The sequence below is a fragment of the Chlamydotis macqueenii genome, chromosome 4 (genome assembly GCF_036417535.1).
Source record: "Chlamydotis macqueenii isolate bChlMac1 chromosome 4, bChlMac1.mat, whole genome shotgun sequence".
Lineage (NCBI taxonomy): Eukaryota > Metazoa > Chordata > Aves > Otidiformes > Otididae > Chlamydotis > Chlamydotis macqueenii.
In genome coordinates, this window is record NC_141559.1 from 42,672,648 (window position 1) to 42,696,924 (window position 24,277).

Consider the following 24,277-nt stretch of genomic DNA (forward strand, 5'->3'; position numbering starts at 1 on the left):
AGTACTGTTTCTTTTCCCAAGTAGAACATAGTCTGTGATTGAAATGTAAGAGCAGAATAATTTTAGCAGGAGATTTTTCTGTCCTTCAGCTTTTTGTTGAGCTTATCTTCATGAATATTTTCCTCCTCAACCCAAAATTTTCACTGGAGATACTGTTGCATCATCAGCATGTTTCTTACCCACCCCTTCTTACAGACTACTGAAGATTAATTGATGCTTATAAATTAGTTTGACAATATTGACTGCAATGTAAGAGGTAAGTATTATTAAGCTACAGATTTTAAGCTATTCAGTCTAAAGAAACGGAAACATTACAAGGGCACATCAGCAGGAAAAGCATTAACTCTGCCCCAAAAAGGACAAAGAGAACATAGATGAAATTCTACTTAAATACATTGACCAAAATGTAACAATTCTGCATGACTACCAGGGAGAATGATGTTGTGGTAGCACTTCTCTGGTAGCAATTATTCAAATAACAGTAAGGATACAGAGATATATTAAAAATAATGTTTCAGTATATGTTATTACTACATCAACAAAAATATAAAGCATGATCTTCTGTAAGTCCTTCTGGGGAAAAAAAAAATCTCCATCACAGAAGTGAAAAAACTACTGTTTGTGAAGATGCAAATAGCTTTAAACAAATATCCACTGGTCATGTCAGAATAAATTTGGTATTATTTTCACATTCAAAGCATGAAAACATATTACTGTGCCAAACAGACTTATATTAATATGAAAATAAATTATGTTATTCTTAAAGAAAAGCCTTTTAGTTTTTATTTTCCATCTGTAAGTGTAAATCTACTTCAGAAATTCAGTATGAAATAGAAATTTCCTGCAAGAAAACTGCATAGAAACAGTAATAACCTTTTAAAAAACCATGAAAGGTATGACAGAAGTCAAATAAAAGACAAACTAGAAACTTACACACTGTGGATGTAGCTTAAGATCAATGGGCCTCTGGAAAGACAACAGTATGCCCACACACCGTGAGTTAATAATATCAGAACAAAGTCTACAATAGTCAGCAGGAATCAGTTCATTCCTAGAGCTGTTAACATTGCAACTCCACTATTTATTTTGGGTTTTTTTTTTTTGTGTATGCCACACAATCCTGTAGCTACTGCAAAAGAAATCCTATGACACTGTTCATATTGCTGTCTACTACAAGGAATAATAAAAAGAGACAGTAGTTAGAAAACTGCCACTTCCTTCACAGTCTGTGCAATCTACTGAGCTCTTGGAAATTTGAAAATAGGAGGTGGACATCAAAGAAAAGTGACAGAACTTTAAAGCAACTGCAACAGTTTCAGAGTCCAGACAACTGCATGGTTTTTAGGCTCACTTGCCAGGACACAGAGGCTGCACTAGAGCTTGCTATGTGGAATGCACAGTAAAAGTGCATTCAGGTAGTAAAATTATCTTTGCAACAGCTCAAGAAATACATACTGGGTCTACTCATAGACAAAGATCTCACTCACCAGATATTTAGGCTGGCAGTTATGCACTGCTAATAATCTTAAAGGACTAACCTGATATTCATAAATGCAGTATTATAATGTGTTCATGTTTTGCAAAACAGAAGGCCTACCTCAATTCTCATACCATATATGTGATCACGATATTTGAGTGTCTATTCATTCCAAAACCTCAAAGTAAAAAAAGTAAACGAACATAAACATGAGTGTTGGTTGATAAGCACATAAAGTGCTGTTAAAAAGGTCAAGTTTCATTTACTACAAAATCTCAGCATTTTGAGGCAGTTCTCATATACACTGCAAGTGTCAGAGTGTGGATTTTTTTCTGGTTTGCCTGAGTCTAGCTGGACAGAATAATTTACCTTTCACAGACAAGAGGCCTGGATTCATTCAAGACTGGACCCAGGGATGAGCAAGGCTGCCGAGGCGGCGGTGCTACTGGAACAGAGGAATCCAGGGAACTTGTTTTCCGATGTGGCGTCTCCTGTGCCAGCCCAGAGACCTCACTGTCAGTGGGACAGGATCCAGCTTTGCTGTGACCACCTGCTGCCGGAAGCTCTGGCCCGACTGCACCTTGCAGGGCTAATTCTGCGGCTGCTTGCTCAGCCTCTAGCGTTGGTGATGCTGGAGGTGACAATCGGGGCTTGCGTTTAGTGGATGCTCCAGAAAGCAGTTTCAGCAAACCTTTTTTTTCTTTCTGTAAACCAAAAGCAGTGCCTCATTTTAGAACAAAAGTCTCTCATGAAGAGCTGAACACCTCCTTCTGACAGATGCCATCATGATCAGAGAGGTCTCAGTAAATTATGAGGAGATATTTGAGATTATACAAATTACAAAAGGTAATTATAATAATTATAAAACAGAAAGATAAATATTAAAATTCTAAAGAGAAAACCAGTATGTCAGTCAGACCACAAACCGGCAGAGTCCTTTCACTTAGGTAGTTAAGTTAAGGCTTACCTTAAAAGCCAATGGCACTGGCCCAAAAGGTTGTCTAGAAAAAGGAGTGAGGAGTTAGATTCCCACAATGGGAATCTAAGAGGTAAAACATTTCGTTAGCATGGAAGTTTCTAGGAAGGCATAAAGAGTCATTTCAAACCAAGCAGGGAGAAAAGCCTGCCCTGGAGGCTGCTGTTTAGGTAAGTGTCTTCTATTTATCCTCCCTCAGTAAGGGAAGATCTTCATGATTTAACAGAAATTTGCCACAAGGGGAATGTATTGTGTTTTGCTGCTCTGCTAGAGGGGAGAATTGTAAACATTCTTTTTGCTTGTCCAGACAGGAATCCCTGAAGACTATTACTTACCCTGAAGAGAATTATTTAAGTAGCTTTTGTGTTTCTTGTCTTTTTTTAAGGGGTGTGGCAGTGATCTTCTTACCAACCCTTTGACTAAGTGAATTTAGTGCTTATGAGAGGTGCCAGATTGTAAGCCCTGGAGACAAAAATAAGCTATTTAACCACAGAAAGAGAAAAGCATGAGCAATGTGAGATTTCTGTTATAGCTTGGGATGCAGTGGAATTGGTGAACTGTGAATGAAAAATCCTCTGTCCTTCTTCCAAGCCTCCAATAATTTAGAGCTATTTCAGCAAAGAACTGCTGTCTAGCAAATGGGAAAGAAAAAGTGAAACTCAAAGAAGTTAACATAGTCCAAATATGTTAGCATTTTTAGCTTTAAACTATAAATAAGTTTTCTAAAAGCCCTGCCTAAGGGCACCTCAGCCTGATTTCAGTGGCTATGGCTAAAGTAATTTTAAAACAAAGTAGATACCTCCAATTCCACAATAATCAACAAAAAAAATTAAAAAGTGGGTGAGATTAGTGTACAGCCTATGATTAAAACCTTCATAAACTTCATTAAGGAGTGCATGTGGGTGAAAAGTAGTCAGGTAAAGCCTAAAATATTTGAGATGTAAAGAAAGATGTCAAAAGGAGAAAAAAACAATTCTAACTACACCACAACTGTAAAACGAAACCAGCTAGAAAGTTGGAGGAATGCTTCTGCCTACAACGTAACATAATCGCATGGCTTGTTAGACAGTGATAATTAATTTAGACACAGAGGAAAATACTTCAGATAGAAGGAAGAAAAGCAGAATTACTACAGATGTTACTGATCTACATATAAAGACAGAGTTACGTGCTTTTTTTTCTTTGTTCAACAAACATTGCTGGTAATGTGTTTTTCATAATCTCTCAGGGTGTCTGCTTAATAAAGAAGGCAACGTAAAAGAATACTGATTTTCACTAAATATTAGGTTTATTTTATTAGACTGAACTTCTTATTTTCTCGCAAGTCATGGGGTTTTGGTTTTTTTTTTTTTTTTCATTACAGGCTTATTAGTTTACAGATACTTAATGATAACATTTACTAACCATACAACTTTCTAAAGTATTCAGGAAACTACATGCAGATAAAAACAAAATACTTAAAATTCCAACAGACAATTTAATAGTTCTTCTGAACTTTATCCGTTCATCTTTTGTTTTTCCTGCTTAAGGCATGAACCTGCTACCCTATTTTAACCCTTCTCCAAGGTCTGTTCTGCATTTTACCCATCCCAAATTATTCTTGTATGGCCAAGAATAAACTTGCCCATAGCTGTAGTCACAAAATGGCTGCCTGAGTTTCAGGCTCAGTCTTAAAAACCATGGAATTTTTAAGGTTGGAAAAGACCTCTAAGATCATCAAGTTCAACCATCAACCTAACACCACCATGCCTACTAAACCATGTCCCAAAGTGCCACATGTACGTTTTTTGAACACCTCCAGGAATGGTGACTCCACTGCTTCCTTGGGCAGTCTGTTCCAGTGCCTCATCACTCTTTCAGTCATGAAATTTTTCCTAATAACCAACCTAAACCTCCCTTGTCACAACTTGAGGCCATTTCCTCTCATCCTAAGTTACTTAGGAGAAGAGATCAATGCCCACCTCCCTACAGCCTCCTTTCAGGTAGTTGTAGAGAGCAATGCTCCCCTCAGCCTCCCCTTCTCCAGACTAAACAATCCCAGTTCCCTCAGCTGCTCCTCATAAGACTTGTGCCCTAGACCCCTCAACAGCTTCGTGGATGTAAGAACACACATGGATCTCTTAAAAGTTTGCATGATGAAAATGGCAGAATTTAAGGGAGTGATTTTATTCTCTACTCACCTTGCCATCCTTGTCTGCTTTAGTGACAGCAGCATTTCCACCAGCTGCTAAAGCACTCTCTGGAGATGCCGGGACTCCAGGGTGAGAGTTTACAGTTCTCCCACTAATGTCTCCCTCCAAAGATGAAGCAGCAATGTTGGGAGAATTCAAAGAAGCTGCTGCACATGCCAGTGGGATGGCTGAGCGGTTCACATTCACAGCCGTGACGTAAGCAGCAGTATTTGGAAGCTGGGGCTGGAGCTGCTGGGAGGCAACCGAGTGGTGGGGAATGATCACAGCTGCAGGAACAAGGCATGCTGGACTCTGTGCTTGTATGGGTGTGACTGCTGCCGTAGGTCTTTCTTGATTGTGTGCGGCAACTAGAACAAAAGAATAAAATGTGAGACAGTTCCTCTTTTCACAAGACACACAAAGTAAGGCAGAGTCACTGTGTTACAGTTAATCAGTCATAAGAAGCTTCCTTCCTACCTTCGTAACTTCTATTTATATTACTATCATGACATCTTACACAGCATCAAATGTATCTCACCAGAACAAAGTAGCATATGCTACTCTACTTGCACCAGTATGCAACAGAAGAATAACAGCACTGCAACTATTGTGGAGAAATCCAAGCTGTTAAGTAAAATGCTTCACATGCAGGCAGAGATGCAAAGTGAAGATTACATTTTAGCCCGTAACAGCTAGCTAAATCCTGCCTGGAACTTGTTTGTTCCTTTTAAAATAGTGTGTAGTTGTCAGGGCACATAAAATAAAGTAGGAAGAAACACTCTTTTATAGAAGCTGCTAAAAATATAATTGGATTGTTTTCCCTAAACTATTCACAAAATCCACAACAGATTTAGTGGGTCTTTCAAACAATAAGTACAGCAGCAATTACTGCTATGAGTGGTTTCTCTGAAAACGTAAGCTATTGTCTCTTGGGATGTTTAAATATAGAAGTGGATTTACTCATACTCCTGTGAAATAAAAGGAACATCTACACTGGAAGTTGGAGAAGAGCACAGGGTTGAATAAACTAATCTGGGCTGCAGCCTAGTTGCAAAGCACAGAGCTCTGCATGAACTATTTTATACTTCCCAATAAGTAACATTGCTATTACAGTTATATGGTCAACCATATATGCTTTTGGATCATTTCAACTGAGTGGTATGAAGTGCAGACATCTTACCCAAATAACGAGGCAAGACTCAGCATCCCAGTGCTGCACAGCCTCTTTCCTTCAAATACTCTGAAACTTAGTAGCTAAGGCGGGGTCATCCCTCTAGCTTAGTGCATGTACATCTCAAATGTATCAATTCACTGGAATTTTTCAGATACTAATTAGAATTTTGGGCTTGTGATAAGTGATATTCTGGAATCAAGCCTTTAGCATTTGCTCTCTTTATTCCGTTCTCTACTAATTCCCCTGGTAATTGGGTTAGATTACATCAACAATATATTAGAGAAGACTGACAAAGTTCACAAGGTTCACCATGTGAACAGATAAGGAGATAAGGAGAGTGCAGCAAGATTTTTTGTAAAAAACAATTATTCATACGGCCATTTGTTTGTGAGACAAAGTCAGTTTTCTTGCAAGTAGCTGCTATTCTTCGAGATATGCCTATACTTACATGCCATTAATGGAGTACAAGCAAGGAAGAGCTTTCTGGCTTTGTTTTCTTATCCCTGATGGAATCCATAGGAAAAATGCTTCAAGTCACCCTATTTTCATACAGTTCACCCTTCAATGAAATAGGCAGAATATACATTTTCTTCTCAGTTCCTTTCAGTCGAAGAATGCATACCCCCTCAGCAAGGGTGATGTCAAGCAAAGTCTCACTAATATCATTTGAAGAAGCATCCTCAAAGTCCTGAGCTAAACTGAAGCTGAAGAACAACACTGCGAAATGCGGCATTTATCTGTGAAGCCTCGTCAAGAGAGTAACACTCAGCAAAGGTGCTACGGAAAGCTCAAGATGGTCACATCCCAGGTGCTGACTACCAAGTTCTCTGTAACATCTGAACATAAAGCAGCCATTACTGCTTCAGTTCTCAGGCCCTTTAGAAGGGACAGATCTGTATTTGTGACTGAACAGTACACCTTTACACTGCAATCCAATGTCAACTTGTCTGTGAAGAGAGTGCAACCCCTTTGATTTTTCTATTTTGGACCTGAAGAGTTGGTGGGAAGTATGTTGTCATGTTTTCCAGCTAAATGGAATTGTAAGAGCTTATTCATCTTGACAGCGGTGCAGAGATGCAGGGACAGAGAAGCCTCTGGAGCCCATTGCAGCTTTTCCCTTTATGCTGTCACTTGCAAGCTTCTAGGCAGCTCAAAAGAAGGTTTTAGAGTAGAAACCTCCTGTGCCTCAGAGGCAGGGAAGTACAGATGCTCTGCTTTGTTTCTCTTACCCACTGCCAATGGCACCTGGTTATTTTTATTTAAAGGTAAAGAATAAAGTTGTTACAGAAGACTATCACATTTGTTCCAGCCTAAGATCAGACTGGAGGAAGATGCAGCCAATTAAGGAAATAAAATATCTGAAGACATATGTACATATCGTACCTCCAAAAGCAAACCCGGTGCTGACATCTGAACATGCACAGGGTGTTTCAGGAGATGCATGACTCTGAAGAGGGGATGGGCTAATTCATGGATCTTGAGACCATAAGAAACAATCATCTTTAAGGGGATAACAGACAATACCATTTGCATCTTTTGCTTTCTCTTCTGCTCTGCCAATAAGAATCTCGTTAATAAAAATACCTTTGGTCACAACTCTCTCAGCCAAGAGATCTTAGGCCCCAAATTCAGACTGAAAGAGGTAACACTGGGATAGTCTGAAATGGAGGGATTTGGGTTGTTTTTTTTCCCTGTTTCTTTTGAGGCCCTAGGAGCAACTGGAACAGATCAGGCTCCAGTTGTGTGGTATTTTCCTAGCCTGGCAAATCCACAGAGGAGTGCATAGATTCGATAAACAAACTCTTGAAAACACCACTATCAATGTTTTTGGATCTGGGTTTAAATAACAAGATGGCATGTTTCACTATGATCTGGCCTGCCCCAGACAGTAAAGGCAGAGTTATACCTGTCAGAAATACAGAATTTTAGGACATGGATGGCATGGATCTTGAAACCAGTATAGCCTTAGTGCTTCAGAGTCAAAGCTGGAAGAAGTTGCAGTCAAGTTTAGAGAACAAACTGGAATGCCTAAAGACCAACCCTGAGCCAGAGCCCTGAAAAAGAAGGGGTGAATGCTAAAAGTCTTCAAAGATGTTAGGAGATAATTTAAAAGTGAATGTTAAATTAGAGCAATCTATAGCTATTATGTAGTTAACATGAAAAAATAAGCTATGACTCAGATGTTCTTATCACTTTTATTACTATATGAATTGCATACGAGTGGGGAAGCTCAAAGAATGCCCCCATCCCAGTTACTGCTGAAATAAAATGAAGTTCAACTAAAGTACTCGCATATAAATTACCATCAGTAGGAGTATGTACGTACACACAGTTGCTTAGAGGAGAACAATAAAAGATTCAACAATTCATAGAGACATATTGTCATTTCAAAAAGCATTCCATTATTAAAAAATGACACCAAAAAATGCCTTACAAAAACCCAACACATATTTACACATACCCTGACTTCAGTCACTTGCCTAGACAAACTCTACAGTTTGTCTACCACACATAAAAAGTTTTACTTTATTTATATTTATTTTTACCTGTTCTAACTGCATTGCGAGCCTGGTTGACTGTCATTTGTCCCGTCACGTGCATAAGGACCTTGGTTTGTGGACTCGTTTGGATATGCGCTGCAGAAACCACAGCTGTGGGTACTGTGCTGGAGCTCACTGCCACACCATTCCCCTGGAGCTTCTGAGATGTTCCACTGGCAGTGGAAGGGCTGACCATAGTTACCACTCGTCCTGTTTGGCCAGCGGTAGACACGGGAACTTTTGTTTGTGATGCGCTCGTCACTGTCCTGCCAAAATTAAAAGGAAAACACTAAAACACAACTGAAAAATGTGCTAGTTACTAAAACCCACAGTCTTTCTATTATTCAATTTTATCGTTAAATACAAGAACAGAATCATTTTGGACTTGAAACTAGATAAACTGTTTAGACACTTGTATAACAATATACCTTGTAACAGGAGCCACATAATTTCCAGGAAAAACACCAATCTTGCTTGTATGCATGGAAGTTCCCTTGAACCAGCCATCCTGACAGCGTTCAAACACTAAGAACATTTCTCCCTTCCGCAGTTCCAGTTCATCATCTTTTCGAGGAGTGTAAGGGTATATGGCAATATACCTAAAAGACAGGAAAGGAGGTGCAATTGATAAACCTAATCTTACTGAAAACATCACTTGTTTTCTGGCAGAGAGAGTTCAGTCAGAGATGAGAAAGGGTTATGTGCTAGCTCATCCATCATACTGTTACAATATTAAAACAGAAGTTATGGTGATATTAAGGGAAACTGAGCATTAAGAATATCTTTCTAACTGCACTTTAATGTAATGTGCAATAATTCTAATAAGATTATTAATTTTCTTTATTAAATTAGGTGTTTATCAGCTACAGATCCCAGCATATCCCACTTCTCTCTCCCTACACCTGCTCCTTGTATTTCTTACACTTTTTGACATGCCAACTTCCTTTTTTTTTTCTTCTTTTTTTTTGGAGCCGTGGGGAGCATAGAGAAGTTCTGTTAGTCAGGAGTGAAAGATCAGTATTGGAACCACTTTTCTAATTGCAAAACTAGAGTCTCTCTGTGCAACTACAGTGCCAAAAAAAAGATATGCTACTAGAATTTCTATGAAGTCTATGGGTAAGGTAGCTAGCAGTTACTCATTTGTAAAGGTTAATTCCTTTTTTTTCCTTCTAAGTAACACTAGTGCGTAATACAGTGCATCTGAAACCATAGTGAGAGTTCAGAAACATTCTGCATTTTTTCTTTTTAAAAAGACATTCTTAGGAAAAAAAAAAAAAGTAAAAATAAAACTGAAGCTCCTGCAGTTGCATGCTGGAATATTCCTAGGAAAGTCTTCAAATAAGACTGTACAATTTCCTATTACCAGATTAAAAGTGATACTGTTTTAACCACTACAGTGTTCTATTTTCTGCTATAGTTTGAATATAAGAAATTTGTTTAAACTATTTATTTAAAAATGTTTATATAATTATGGATCCAGACCTATGGGAGACAGCATTCTAATAGGCAGCCAATTAGGGTACATGAGTAGAATATCCCCTTTTTTGAACAAGTATCCACAATTACTTGCAATGCTAGTCTTTCCCACTCCCCATATTACCCCAAGGTAACACATGACACATTGCGCACCAGTGAAGCCTTTTGTTGCCAATTTAGGGGTGATCTACAAAGCCACATACTGAAGCTCTATGGGAAAGCAACTGATGTGCTTTAATTGGTGTTCATTAACTTCCCTTTTAGTTAAATCATTCCAAATTTCATTAGTATCCTCATATAGAGCAACCTTTTGAAGATGGGAGGATGGGAATAAATGAGATGGGAACTTGATTAACTGCACTAAGCACAATAATCCATAAGAAACAGTGTTAAAATGCTTGACACCAAAAAAACAGCCCAAATCCAGATGCACCTGCTATACAAGAAGGGCGGCCTTTTGGAGTGGGAGGAAACCTGGTGGGAAGATAAAAATAAAGACACAGAACAAAAGCAGTCCTTGCATTATTCAAATTTGTCCTATTAGATGGCTCAGCCACTCCTGAATTTTATTTTTTATCATTCTTATTCTCCAAGCTGCACACAAAAAAGTTTCCCAGAAGAAAGATGTTGTCAGCAGCACATGTTAATATACAAAATATTTTCACCCAGAAGCATGATGCACATTTGCTTGTATTACAAGTGCGAAGACATAATGCTAATGAGCAGCTTTCTTCCTTCATTCCAAACTGTCACCCACTAATTAACTGAACTGTAGAATCTTCAGTCAAATTTCAATTGCAACTTACACCAGCAGTCTGATAATGACATGCTAATGTAACAGTCTAATGAAATATAGCACTTTCTGCGTTTTGGCATAAGTTATTTCATATGAGAATAGCCTTCTCATTCCATTCTTAACAAAAAACATTTAATAAATTCACTCCAGAATTTGCCACTTGCGAGTTATACAGTCGTCACTGCTAACTCAAGGATTCATTCATCTTCTGCACGATAAATACTTTATATTTTTGAAGTGAGTCCTTTCTATACACAGCAACAGCTGATTACATTTACCTAAGACATAAATAACCTTGAGTATGAAGGCTGTTTGGGGATATCACCTTTACATATGTTTTGTTGCTTTTGTTCTGTATGCTTGGCTTTCTGGGAATTCTAGCAGAACAGAGCCAGTTGGCATGATTTAAGTACATGTGAAGTTCTTGATCTCGTTCCATTTTTCTGACTGGCTAAAAGTTTCAATTTTACTTACACACTTGGACGAGTCTGTGACCGTACATGTGCCACTTGGTCAGCTGATCCCGATGTAGGCCTTTGTACTACACCGGCAGACTGAGGTCCAGAAGAGGCCGATGCAATGATGGCAGCAGACAAGAGAGGTGGTGGCGGAAGTGGGGGATTCATATTCTGATTTTATGAGAACAAAAAAAAATAGCAACAGATGATCAATATTGTTTGATGAGTTGAGTCAGCTGAAAAAAAAAAGTATGATACTCTAAGGAAATGGGACAAAACCAGCCAAGTTCAGTATTCCTTTATCTACCGGTACTACATAACTGGAGAGTTAAGTTTGTCTGTATTCCTCTTTTTCCAGTTTAAAATCTTGAAGTCTTGGCAGCTAATTAAACAAAAGACAAGCAACTTCTCAGCACCAGAAAAAAAGGAAAGCATTGTTTCTAATTATAACATCTTTAGGATAGGACTCGACAAAAATTCAGAAGCCTTCCAGGAGGTACATTTTGTATCCTGCTGCTGACTGTACTTCAAAACATGATTGTTTTTGTAACCTGATGCTGAAACATAATACACAATTCAGCAGCAGTGCACCCAAAACCAACCCCTTCTGGGAGAAATTTTCTTTTGATGTATGGGTTACAAAAGTGAGCACAATATGAGACCATAGTCACTGAGCTATTGTTGCCACTTTCTCCTATTCTTCTAGTTTAAAGAGTTAGCTTTTGAAATTCAGTAGTATCAAGATTGGTAATCTTTAACAAACACCCCAGTAAAAAGGCACAGTTCCTTTACGGGCACATCGTAATGAGGGTCCTGCCTACAGGCTTCTATGCCTTTTGAGAATGAATGAAGCAATTGTTACCTTCTACTCTGTAAAGCCTCAGATAATTCTTTAGGACCTTGTGTACTGACACTCCTGGGAAAAGTCTCTCACAAAAGGAGAACTTTTCCTTCTCCCCTTCCAAAAATAATTATTTGTGTTACAACGCAACAGAAAGAGTAATGAAAACCCTCCAACATTTGAAAATGTAAAACAGAATTAATTTCAAACATGATCTTTGACTCAAAGATGTGTTGGCGTCTCTGGTATTAAAGCAATCCTTTAATGCTGAAACAAAACTCCAAACCATGCCACTCCAGGTTTAAAAACCACATTAACAAAAATATAAATTAACAAAATGTTCTGAAGGACTGCCTGCCTCTTCCAGTATATAAATGCATAGCATCACATTATCAGTTTGGAAAATATATAATTGAAAGTAATTTTAATTCCTCTCTAACAGCCTACTTCTAAAGGGGTTTTTTTTGTTTGTTTTTCTAAACAAAAACCTACAAGGAAAATAAGTTTTAGTTCTACACCATGTGATTATTACCTTGCTGCATTTGGTGAAAGTGTTAATGAAAAGACAGCTCTCTGAACTAGCCTTACGCTGACAAGACACCGTGAAGAACGGCATGATTAAAAGCTTTCAAATCTACAGAAAACCGATTAACTCACAGTTTTTTCAGTTCAAATTCTTACACTTCGTTATGATATAATCTGAATGGTATATTGTGAAATATTCCTACTTTATTTAAAGTTCTTGTCTTATTGTACATTAGCAATTTCTTAAGACCAAATAGGCACCTGTACCCAACACAAAGCAGACACGACCTGCTGGAGAAACATCATTGTGAGCTTTGATACTAATAGTTATTTACAAGAACAACAATTGCATTTGCTTCACATTCTACATCCCCATCCATCCAACAATCTTTTAAAAATATTTTGATAATTCATACTGGAATATCAGTATTTCTCCTTCAGTTGCTTTACAGCAGAAGTTATTTTTCCCTCCCAGTGAGCTTCAATAAATGTCTTAGCTGAATCCAAGCTGAACGTGAGCATCTAACTTTTAGACAACCTGGCTCTTTTATAGACAGATAATAACTGTCAATATTATTAGACTAAAAATTCAAATATTTTTTCAGGCATCTAGATTCTTTTGTACATGGTAGAACCTGTAAATCTACATTAGGAGATGATTAGCTGGAAATCTTTACAATTAAACCTGTTTATGCACGATATCAAGGTTGTCACTATTCCACACTTCCTGCATCTCTAAAGATAATAAATGCTGGGCGTTGTATTTTATTCATTTGAGCACACAATATACATTGAATTTTTAGCTCCACTAAAGGCACCTTCCCAGCTCTTATTTTATTCTGCTTTATTCAGGTTCTGCTCCCCTCCCCGTGTCTATTACTATGGTAATGAAACCTGCAGTGAGCCACAGCCCAATTAAATTCCTAAAGACTTGGCAAGTACTTAGAAATTTAAATAAACTACCTGATAGGCTTTAGAGGACTAAGGCTCCTCAGCTTGCACTGCTACAACTTGATAAAATAGATCCAAATGCTCTAGCCAAGTTTTCAAGAAGTTTAGCATGTAACCATTTTTTAGCTATTGAGAAATGTACCCACCTCGAGAGCGCAAGCTAGTTTGGATGGTTCCCATATTCAATGTTCTGTGAAAGAATATATGCAAACCCCTTGTGATTTAATAAAACATGCTTATCAAAATAATTAATAGTATTTTTATTTTAGGCAGTTGAGGGGGAAAAATTTAAAGTTTCTTCAACTACTTTTCAGACAAGTGTTCTTTCAAGCATATAAAACAGCAAGTAAGTGAAGATTTTTTAACATTGTAAGATGAAAATTTACATAATTTGATACTTGATTTATGTAAAAACTTCAAATAGCACCTATACGCATGCTCTAGAAACTCATACATATTGCTAAGTTTAAATATAATTAGGCTGCATTCCTGTATAAGTTAACCGAAGATCAATAATCAGCTCACCCAAAGAATAACAAAAGGTGCAGCAGTGGAAAAAAACCATTCATTAACTGTTTTCACTCCCACAAGGTCTAGGAAAAAATACATGACTAGCAAAATCCCCTGAGGGCTAACAAATTAAGGCTCATGTTTAACAAAATTCCTAAACTATAAATACATGTTATCAAGAACAGGACTCTCATATAAAACTTTATTTAAATATCTTCTTGACTGACTTACACTATTGAATCAGCTGGAACTACATGAAAGAGAGCTAAATGTCATCAGTATACTATAACCCTCAGAGCTTATGCCTCATTAATAATAATTCAGACTACCTTATCTACTTCCACATAGAGTGGCAATTTTTTTTGGTGGGTGGGCAAGAGAAGAGGACCAGGAAAAAAAGAAAAGGGGGGGGGGGATTTTCAAATTTTTGAAACCTTCAGCACGTAAGTGAATGTAAATCATCCAAATATAGACCACCTATTTCTGCTAGTTAAGTGCACGTACCAAGACATCATTTCAAAATCAACATATTCAACCTGCAGAAGTAGCAATATAGATAGCTGTGTGAACTGCGGTCCAAAATACTTTTAACTTCTCAAGAGCCTGTGAAGGCAGAATGAAAGGAAGGTAAGTGATCTGTTGTTGCTACATTCCATTTTCCTCTGCTGCTTTTGAATATAACCCTAGCTTTGCTGTGATACATTTTGTCTCTGTTTTTCCCATATCATAGTTCAAATCACATACTTCCTTTAAGAGTTTTTTTTCAGCAAAATCTATGGCAACTAGATCTCCTCCATTAGATAACTACCTCATAAATTACATCCAAGAATTTCCTCCCAAGTAAATGAGCCTTACATAATTGTATGCACATATTTTCACCCAACAACTATTGAACTTGACACCTACTATTTATATTTTATGAAGAACTTCAAATATACTGAGCACCTACAAGGTTCAAAAATGCCAGTGGCCAAGAAAAGCAGACCAATTAATGCCCTCACTAAGTGCAAAGTTGTGGTTTGAAGTCCCACAGAACAGCACAAGTGATAGTATCACAGTCAAAAGCCTCAGCTGTGAGAAGTTTATCTCAGTTCATAGCTTCTTCAATTTCAAAGAATCAGACCTCAAAACACAAAACAAAAATTAATGCTGCCGGCTAAAGAACTGCTGCTGTAAAATAAAACTTTTCAATAAATTATCACAGGTTTTCTGAAAGTAAACTAAAATTTGCTGAAGTGACACAAGCAGCAGATAGTGTACATGGTCACTCAACAAAAACACTCTCATGCTTAAGTCTTATTTGCGTCAATTTCGGCTGCAAATTTGTAAATTACTTCATACAATGTTTGGTACCAAATAGCATCTACAAAAGATTATTATGGACAAAATAAAATTAAAACAATTGGCATTTTTTGAACCACCATAGTATTTCCTAAAATAACAACATAACAAACTAAAATGTGATCCTATGCATGTACACAGATAAAAGACTCACAGGCTCCTTTGGGCTAGGAATTAATCTGTCTTAGAGAAACTTGCTACCCAACAAGACAGCTCAAAATATCTCCTCTTAACAATAAAAAAAAAAAGCCATCTTTTTTACAGAAGATAAGAGAAGACACTAGGGTTTTTTTTCTTCTAGATTAAGGACAGATAAACATTGCAAAGATGCATAAATTCAGGATTACTGTAAAGAAATATATCCTTCTCTTTTTCACTGATGGTGAACCATGCTCATCCCCTCTGACTTCTTCTATTTTCCACAATCTGAGTTTGGCACAAAGTAAAAGAAGTTGTATAAATTACTTGCTCTGAAAGAATAATCAACAACTTTACATAGTGTTACAAACACCAAAGTGATTGACAGGAAGAAGTTCCAATCAAACCATCTTCATGCTGAAGAGAAGCTCTCCCTATTCCAATCCAATTCCCTTGTCATTTGCTTATTATTCAGAAATGAAGAAAAAGCTAAAGGGAGAAGCTTAGCGAAATGCAAGAGTTTATACTTATAAAAACAAAAAATACAACAGCAAAAGGACTCAAGCCAACCACTTCTGATGTACTAAATCATACAATCACAATTGTTCTGTAGCCTAAAATTAATGCTCAGAATGTCAAGGAGGGTACTTCCAGAAGCGAAACATCTAGAGAGACAGGAACATCACTTTCTCTCTTGACCTGCCAGAATAGTTTTGCACATTTCTAAAATTAAAGTGAGTTTATGAAGCAAGAGGAAAAGTGGACGTAAAAGACACACTTCACAGTCTGTGACTATAAACTACATCATGATCTAATATCATCTATAATAAAAACACAGAACGACTTGACTGTAGCCTGAGCTGTCAGCTTGTATTTTAGTCATGTTGAAAACAAGTCAAGAAGAAACAGAACATTTTGTACAGAAGGCTACTGACTTTTAAAGAAGGTGGCAGAGAATAATTCAGATTCTCCATGGGAATTATACGCCTAATTGGAAACACAACCAGGAACGTGGTTATCACAAAGAGAAAGTAGCACTCCACGATACAGGACGATCATGCGGGAGGAGTTTCACTCCATGCTGTCTTTAGCACTGTAATTTAATTCCTGTGGGTACCAATGGTGAGACTGCTTTTGAACAAGCTTGTGCAACTAAAGCACCCGAGGTGTTTTAATGACTTTGTACCAGCACCAAAATAAAGTATTTTTCCATGTTGGCACCAAAGAAAGAACTACTGATTCTTAATAACAAAAGTGTTTGTTCATGAAAGAAAAAAAAAAAAGGAAAGCAACTTCTGACAGAACTTTTGAAATTATGCTTTAATTCTTGCCTACCTCACCCTCTCCAAAAAGTATCTCAGCCACAAATCAAATCAATTACTCAGTGTTTGCAGCATATAATTAGACAGACTTTTACTCTGCCTAACAGCACAAATGATACCAAAACTGATTTTATTTGCTCAGTTCTCACACGTATTTTCTGAAGGACAGGATGAAAGAAGTAAAAAAGATTACACAGATTAGTATATAAGCAGCTAATTGTTTCTACTATTAGATGTACACCTCATATGCAAAAAAAAGGACCTCGGGGTCCTTCCTGGTGGACACCAAGTTGAGCATGAGCCAACAATGTGCCCTTGTGGCAAAGAAGGGTGATGGTATCCTGGGCTTCATTAGGAGGAGTCTTGCCAGCAGGTTGAGGGAGGTGGCCCTTCCCCTCCTCAGCACTGGGGAGGCCATACCTGGAGTACTGTGTCCAGTACAAGAGGACTCCCCAGTACAAGAGGCACATGGACATACTGGAGAGTCCAGCAAACGGCCACTCAAGATAATTAAGGGACTGGAGCATCTCTTGTACGAGGAAAGGTGAAGAGAGCTGGAACTGTTCAGCGTAGAGAAGGCTCACGGGGATCTTATCAATTTGTACAAGTATCTGAAAGGAAGGTACAAAGATGATAGAGCCATGCTCTTTTCAGTGGCGCCCAGTGAAACACAAACTGAAACACAGGAGGTCCAGTCTGAACATCAGGAAACAGTTTTTGACTGTGAGGGTGACTGAGCACTGGCACAGGTTGCCCAGAGAGGCTGTGGAGTCTCCACCCTTGGAGATGTCTGGACATCGTCTTGGGCAATGGGCTTTAGGTGGCCCTGCTTGAGCAGGAAGGTTAAACTAGATTACCTCCAGAGATCCCTTCAAATCTCAACCAGTCTGTGACATTACAATATGAATCTAAATATAAGGAGATTATTAATTGCTTCCAGATTAGCATACATTTAACAATAGGATTGCACAGACGATCCACAGATTGAATGAGGTGTTAACAATAAAAGGACACAGCATTGCTACAGTGCAACCTGCATTACTCAGTAAGGCAGGGCAAAAGCATGCTGTCTGTATAATTACCAAAAATAACGTCACCTGTCTGAAGAACAAAGAACATGAAATACATTTATTGGTATGGGATTTGTGGGAACATGGTGAGTATTTATCTGAACATAAACTCTGTGCTACACTCAGGCCAAATGAATGGATGCAAATTCTCAAGATATAAACATCAGACTAACAGGATACAAGTAAAAGCGTCATACTATCAACATTTTCACCACTGAAAAAGACTGCACAGTACTGTAGCCAGTTCTGGAATGCACTTACCATGTGCTTACCATGTGCTTACCATGGCAGAAGGAAGTACTGGAGATAATTCAGAAAATAACAGCATCATAATTTTAACAAAAAAAAAAAAAAAAAAAAAAAGTAAAGTCCCAAAGAATGCTGTCAAAATGCAACCTCTCAGCTGCATTTACTTAAACAACAAAAACTTGATAATATAAGACAGACAATTCTGCCTTCGATTTTGCAGACAAATATGTAAAATGATCTCAGTGCTGAACGTTGAAAAGAAAGCCAGACACGTTTAGCAGTAAGGCTATTCATCATGTTTTACTTGCTCTAAAGGCTGCAAGAATAATTAGACACCTAAACAAGATCAAGTCTTGGGGTTTTTGTTTGAGTTTTGTTTCGTTTTGAGGTTGGTTTTTTGTTTTTTTTTTTTTTTTAAACAAAGTGGAGATTTATTATTCAACTATGCCCCCTCCACAAAGGCTAGGGGCACCATTTTTGGACTTGAAACAAGAACTACATTTTAAGAATTCCTATGAAGTCCACAGGCTTATTAAGTTCTCTTTAAGATCTCTGAAAACTGGTATCCACAATCTTTACTGCAGTTAGGGTCAGGCTCTGTTAAGTGCAGTATGATATAGGACATTCCAGAGCTTCTCTGCCACAAGCCTAGCAAAATAAAGAATTTCAGTTGGTTTTGGAATGAAACCCTGTACTTTCTGAACATAATATCTTTATCTTTGTCCAAAGGAAACAGTATTGCAATGTATTCCTTCCTTTAAAAGATGGCCATTTGCAACAGTTTTTCATATTGATCTCTAAGAACCTAACTTGGCCATGCTAGATATGTTCTTCATCAGCCACAGGCATACAAACAACTAAAATAATCTTAATTAGGAGAAAGTTTTGAAACTTATTTCAGAGAATCTTGATAATACTGAGTTAAGTAAGACAGAAATATCTGGCAGCTGTGGTGTCAAGTTGACGTTTTTTTGTAAGACCTTGCTTGTTTCCCCTAACCTACCCCCCCAGCATAATCTCTTTCCTACTATGCAGAAAAGAAACACTGTTTGGGAAGGAAGTGTGCTTCTTGTATTTACTGTAGAGAAATGACAGAGGAAAACTGGAGAAATTTATATGTATGACAGGATGCAAACATTATTTGTATCAATAATACTTTTGCTATAGTTCAATTTACATCATTATCTATCACATAGACAATCATGATAAAATCATCATTTCAAATCAGTGTATCAGAACTTACAAAAAAAAAAAAGACACTGTACAGACCAAAGATAAATGGGAAGGCTGTGCTTCCTTAAGTGATACTTACACCAAGAGCAGCTTGGTACGTAACTTCTGATGGGAAGGTAAATGAAGGCCCTGTTGTGACTGGGCTGCTAGGGGGTGGCGTCACAATTAGCCCAGTAGTACCGATATGAACCTGTCAAAGAGAAAAAAAAAAGAAACAAAACCAAACCAGAACAGCAGGGTCAGTTCTCAGTAGTTTAATAAGAGCTACTTTTGACACAGCTGTAAGCTTCACGGTCAAAATCACCAGTACTCTACTATCTGTAACTTTAACCTAGAACTATTTTTCTCTTAGATACTCATACAGACCAGTATTGGATCAGTCATACAAACAGTACTGGATCACACCAATCACTTTTTTCCCCCCCCTTCAATGTTTCAGAAACTTTGGAGATACACTGAACTAGCAATATGAAACACACTTTTACCAATATCAGTTTTCTTTTTTTTTTTCCATAAAAGGCTGTAAGATCGCAAAGATGTGTAAATAATAAAACATATTTACTAGCTCATGTAAAATGACAATAACACTTCTTAGTTTCAGTTACTATCTCTTCTCCCAAAATGCAATCTCCTTGTGAAATAGACAATTGTTCATGAACTACTGTAGCTTCTAATGAAAAGCTTTGAAGAAACAGGAGATTAACAAATAAATAAAGCCAGACAAATACTTCTACTTGTCACAATCAGATTAAGATGGTACATTCCCGGAATTCATGTAATTTTCAAGTTGAATTTACCCGATACTTGCATTATTAATATCAAATATTATATTCAATTTAGGAAAAAAACCCAATAAATTAAATCACCCCACTTTCTAGTTTCCACAGTTTAATAAAAATCTTTGCGGCACTTAAAAAATTAACACCTGTGAAAAAAATTAACTTACAAGATAAAAATTTTGCTATCACTGCGTAAGAAGTGTTGCAAAATGTTTTTCTTAGATGCTCTCATGTTGGAAGATAAACTGGGTAAATGTATGTTAATATTAATTGCATATAATTAATTATTTGAAGTAAGTAATCTGACAAGATCAGAAGCCTTCATAGTTACTAAAAAAAAAAAACAACAACCCACACATTATGTATATTTGATTTCATGTAAATTACCTGAGAAGGGGCACTGCAGGAAAGTCCCGTCAGCTCACTTATGCGGGCTGCTGCGGTTGGGTTGCTGGAGCTGATGAGGACAGGAGGACTAATTTCCATTGAGTGGCGATTCTGAGAAGACTGTGAAGACTTGTTGGACATAGTGAGGGAGGTAAAAGAGTGACGTTTTTTGGTGTTTTTCTTAGTATCGGTGTGCTTTTGGATTGAATTGTTGTGGGCTGCCCCAGAGGTACCTTCTCCAGAGTCAACAGCAGAACCTGAGGGCTTATCCAATTCTATCAGCTGCTTGGCTGCTGTGTTAAACTACAAAAAGATAGTCACACATTAGGATTTTTTCATAAATTATAAAAATCATCTGAATACAATAAAAACCTTATTTTCCTTTTATTCATAACGTAACAGAATTTAAACCATGCAACTTAAAACTGTCACATCCTGACCTACTCTGCAAATAAGTCATTACAGAGTGACAAGCCTTTCACTACAAACTAAACACACTTATTGTAGGGCCGATGTGGACTACTCATCAGAAGTAAAATTTCAATCAAGAAAGGACGTTATGCTGTAGTCCAGAAATGGATTAATTCGGCAATATCTGCTGCCTGTGTTATCTAGAAGTCAGACTAAATCACAGCAGTCCCCTTTGACCTTACAATATAAAAATCTGTATTACAAGATTTCTTGAATGTTCAATTTATTTTAAGCCTTTTTTGCTTTGTTTGCAAGTATGACACCCTCACACCTTTGCATGTGGGCTCCTGAAGACATTCCTCCTAGTATCGCTTGGTATTTATGCACACATCCTTAACACTACCAGCAGTAAAAACCAGGCTTCCTAAATGCACATTTAAGAACATAGTAGGACAGACTAAGGATCCAGCTATATCAACATACTGCCTGAGAACAAGTAGCTATAAAGCACGAGACAGTATAACGAGAAAAGAAACATATATTGGCAATTTTGTGGAAATACCTTCTCAGCTTCTGAATTTTCTAATGCTGAGGCAGCATCTCTGTGCCTAAGCATCCTCAAACAGATTTTTCTTTTTTTTTTTTAAGCTTATCTAATGAATTGTCATTCACAATGCAATTTTTCATTTGTTACAACAGTATTACATTAAAAGCAAATAAATCCTTCCTCTCCAATGAAGAAATATGGAATCCCACATATTTTCTTCTTACAATGAAATGTAAGCCATGTAAGGGAGGGGACAAACAAGAAATTCTACATTTTTCACAAACCATTTAATTCCAGAAAAATCTTATTTCCAATAGCTCTAAAAGATAAATAATAACATCAGAACTGTCATTTATTCATGAACTGAAGTAACAGCTGCACTAGTTTTCTGAACAAGTTCACTAATGTTAATATATACCACTAAATATGAATACTGTTACTTGGATAAGTGTAGCCAATTATGAAGAAGAGAAAAATCTTTTCTGAAGAACATCAGGATAAACAAATAAAATTAGTTACTCTGGCAGTACTATTTCTATTCTTCAGCATATTACTTCTTCTATTTATTTTACCCGTTTTTCCACAAGTCTTAAGATACACACTATGCTAATGAAGAGTTTTAAAGCAGTATTTAACCCCATCAAAACTTTACTAGACAAATAACACATAATTTAAACATGATAAAACACTGCTTTAAATGCAGTTCCCACAAATGACAACAGCTTTCCCCTTGAATACTTTCCTGTCTCTGAGGACAAGTAGATATACATAAAGTGGTACAAAATAATAAAGAATATATATTTTTAATACAGAAGATTTTTTCAAGTGGAAATTCCAGGCATACACAGAAGAAACAGACAAAAAAAGGTCAAAACTAGAATTACTGGAACAATGGGGAGTTGACATAAAAACCTACTAGGATGTAACAGCACGGAAATTAAAATTATGATATGCTTGAAGAGGAAGAACTACCTAGAACATACAGCAGTGGAAGAGGGGCATAATGGGGCATTTGAAAAAGGATATGAAGATGAGAATGTAGAATTTATTCCTAAATGTTCTTATTGTTGGTCCTTTAGAAGGCAATTGAAGAGAACAGGAACAATAGAAGACAACGCCAGAGTAGTAAACATTCCTAAGAAATAGGTGGACACTAGATTTTCCTTCCTGTTAACAATGGACATGGATCATATGGACAAAATAATTTTGTACCACTTGCATAATACAGAAGACAAAACCATATAGTTTTCTCCAATTAACTTGCAAGTCCATTATTTAGATTTTGATTTATTTATTAAATTTCAAATTTAGAGCAAACATACTTTTGACAGACTGGTGAAAAGAAAGGGCTTTTTTATCACAGAACACTGATACGAGGCTGAAGGATATGAAATAAGTAGAAAATGAGACAATAAAAACCCTGCTCTGCTGCCCATCCTGTCAGTCTCATCCTTCATCACCGAAGAACATGCAGGCTTTTCAAAGACTAATGACTTTATGCATTTTGTACATTTTATTTTTTCAAACTCAGACTGAAATTCTTCCTGTGGTTCCTGAGAATCTGTGTCTTCCACGTTGTCTTACACAATGGCTGCAGCCACTTCTATTCTTACCTAATCTACTCCTTTATTTAGCAAAGAGCCTGTTCACAAACTACAGAGATCGGAGAAAGAAAAGCAGCACTCTCTTCTAAAACAAAACCTACCTAATTGGAAAAGTTAAGGGATCATTCAGGACTAAAAAACAAAACCAAAAGCCACTCTGCTGAAAGCATCCCGAGGTACCTGTTACACCTAATTATGTTTATTTATCTCGTAAAGCTATTAATACCTGCAGAATCTCATTAATTCTATACAGTGAAGAACCTGTTAGAGAAAAGTTGAAGCTTGCTCATGGGATTGATTCAAGACTGATTCAAATATAAGCAATGTACCAAGCTTTCTTATGTAGAGAAGCAAGCACAGGAACCTGAACACAGAAGTGAACTGATTACTGCCGTTTCTTAGAAGCAACCTGAGGACAGCAATAGTTGCAGAATATTTTGCAGCATGCAGTTTACTTCTTCCTTGAGAAGGAAAATGAAGAACTTGCATGCATTCTTTAATGAAATGGCTAGCAACCATTCAAGGTCGCCATGGGAATGCAGCCCATCCATGCTATGAAGTGCTACAATGCGGCATTCCTTTCTGCCACAAGTACCCCTGTATCTAGTCCCACATTTTCTATGTCAGTTGCTTTCCTGAACAGACTTATTTGAACCTAAGCTTCTTTACTTCACCTTTTACATTCACCTTTATTTGTTCGTTCCATTCAACAAAATCTTTGCTGTAACAGCTAGCCTGAAATCCAAGTCCCCTTCCCGCCAAAAGCCAGGAAACAGAACAACTTTTCAAACAGGGGCAAGACAGAGGCGGCCGGCTGAGGCACATCTCAGTGCTGCGGCAGCACTTGAGGCTGGCAGACAGGTTTCCATCTGCTTGCAGCCATCTGGAGAAATTATCAAGTAGACTACCATGCAAGACCTACACCAACCAAGGTCCGTGACAGCTTTACTTATTTTACAAATGAATTCAGGCATTCTTCACTCATATGCATATAGTTAGAATTCAAATGTAATCACTTTCTGAAATTAAGAGAAAACACTACCTTTTCCCTCAAGCGATCTTTCTATTCATGCTTATCCAAAATTTTTATTTCTGCCATTTTATTCCATCACCATACATCAAGGAGTTATTTTTACACATTACCAACACTATTATTAGTCAAATTCCAATTTCTAAACAACATTTCACTTTCACTTACATTTGGAAACTAAGAAGTAAAGGATAAGTGGAACTAAGGCAAACATTGTCTTTATTTGATGTTAATTCTTTTTGCTAAGCATCATCTTGGGGGACAGGCAATA

General features: G+C 37.3%; 1 protein-coding gene across 1 annotated transcript in view; it reads right to left on the reverse strand.

The window, feature by feature from the left end:
- Nucleotides 1–24,277, reverse strand: part of SH3RF1 (SH3 domain containing ring finger 1) — an 89,177-nt gene that overhangs the window by 7,980 nt on the left and 56,920 nt on the right. Inside the window, exons 5-11 of the mRNA XM_086747117.1 lie at nucleotides 20,415–20,717; nucleotides 19,328–19,438; nucleotides 11,085–11,239; nucleotides 8,767–8,937; nucleotides 8,345–8,604; nucleotides 4,634–4,992; nucleotides 1,847–2,181 (exon numbers count right to left, since the gene is read on the reverse strand). Of these exons, the coding sequence (XP_086603243.1) occupies nucleotides 1,847–2,181; nucleotides 4,634–4,992; nucleotides 8,345–8,604; nucleotides 8,767–8,937; nucleotides 11,085–11,239; nucleotides 19,328–19,438; nucleotides 20,415–20,717 (1,694 nt within the window). The remainder of the gene's footprint in view (nucleotides 1–1,846; nucleotides 2,182–4,633; nucleotides 4,993–8,344; nucleotides 8,605–8,766; nucleotides 8,938–11,084; nucleotides 11,240–19,327; nucleotides 19,439–20,414; nucleotides 20,718–24,277) is intronic.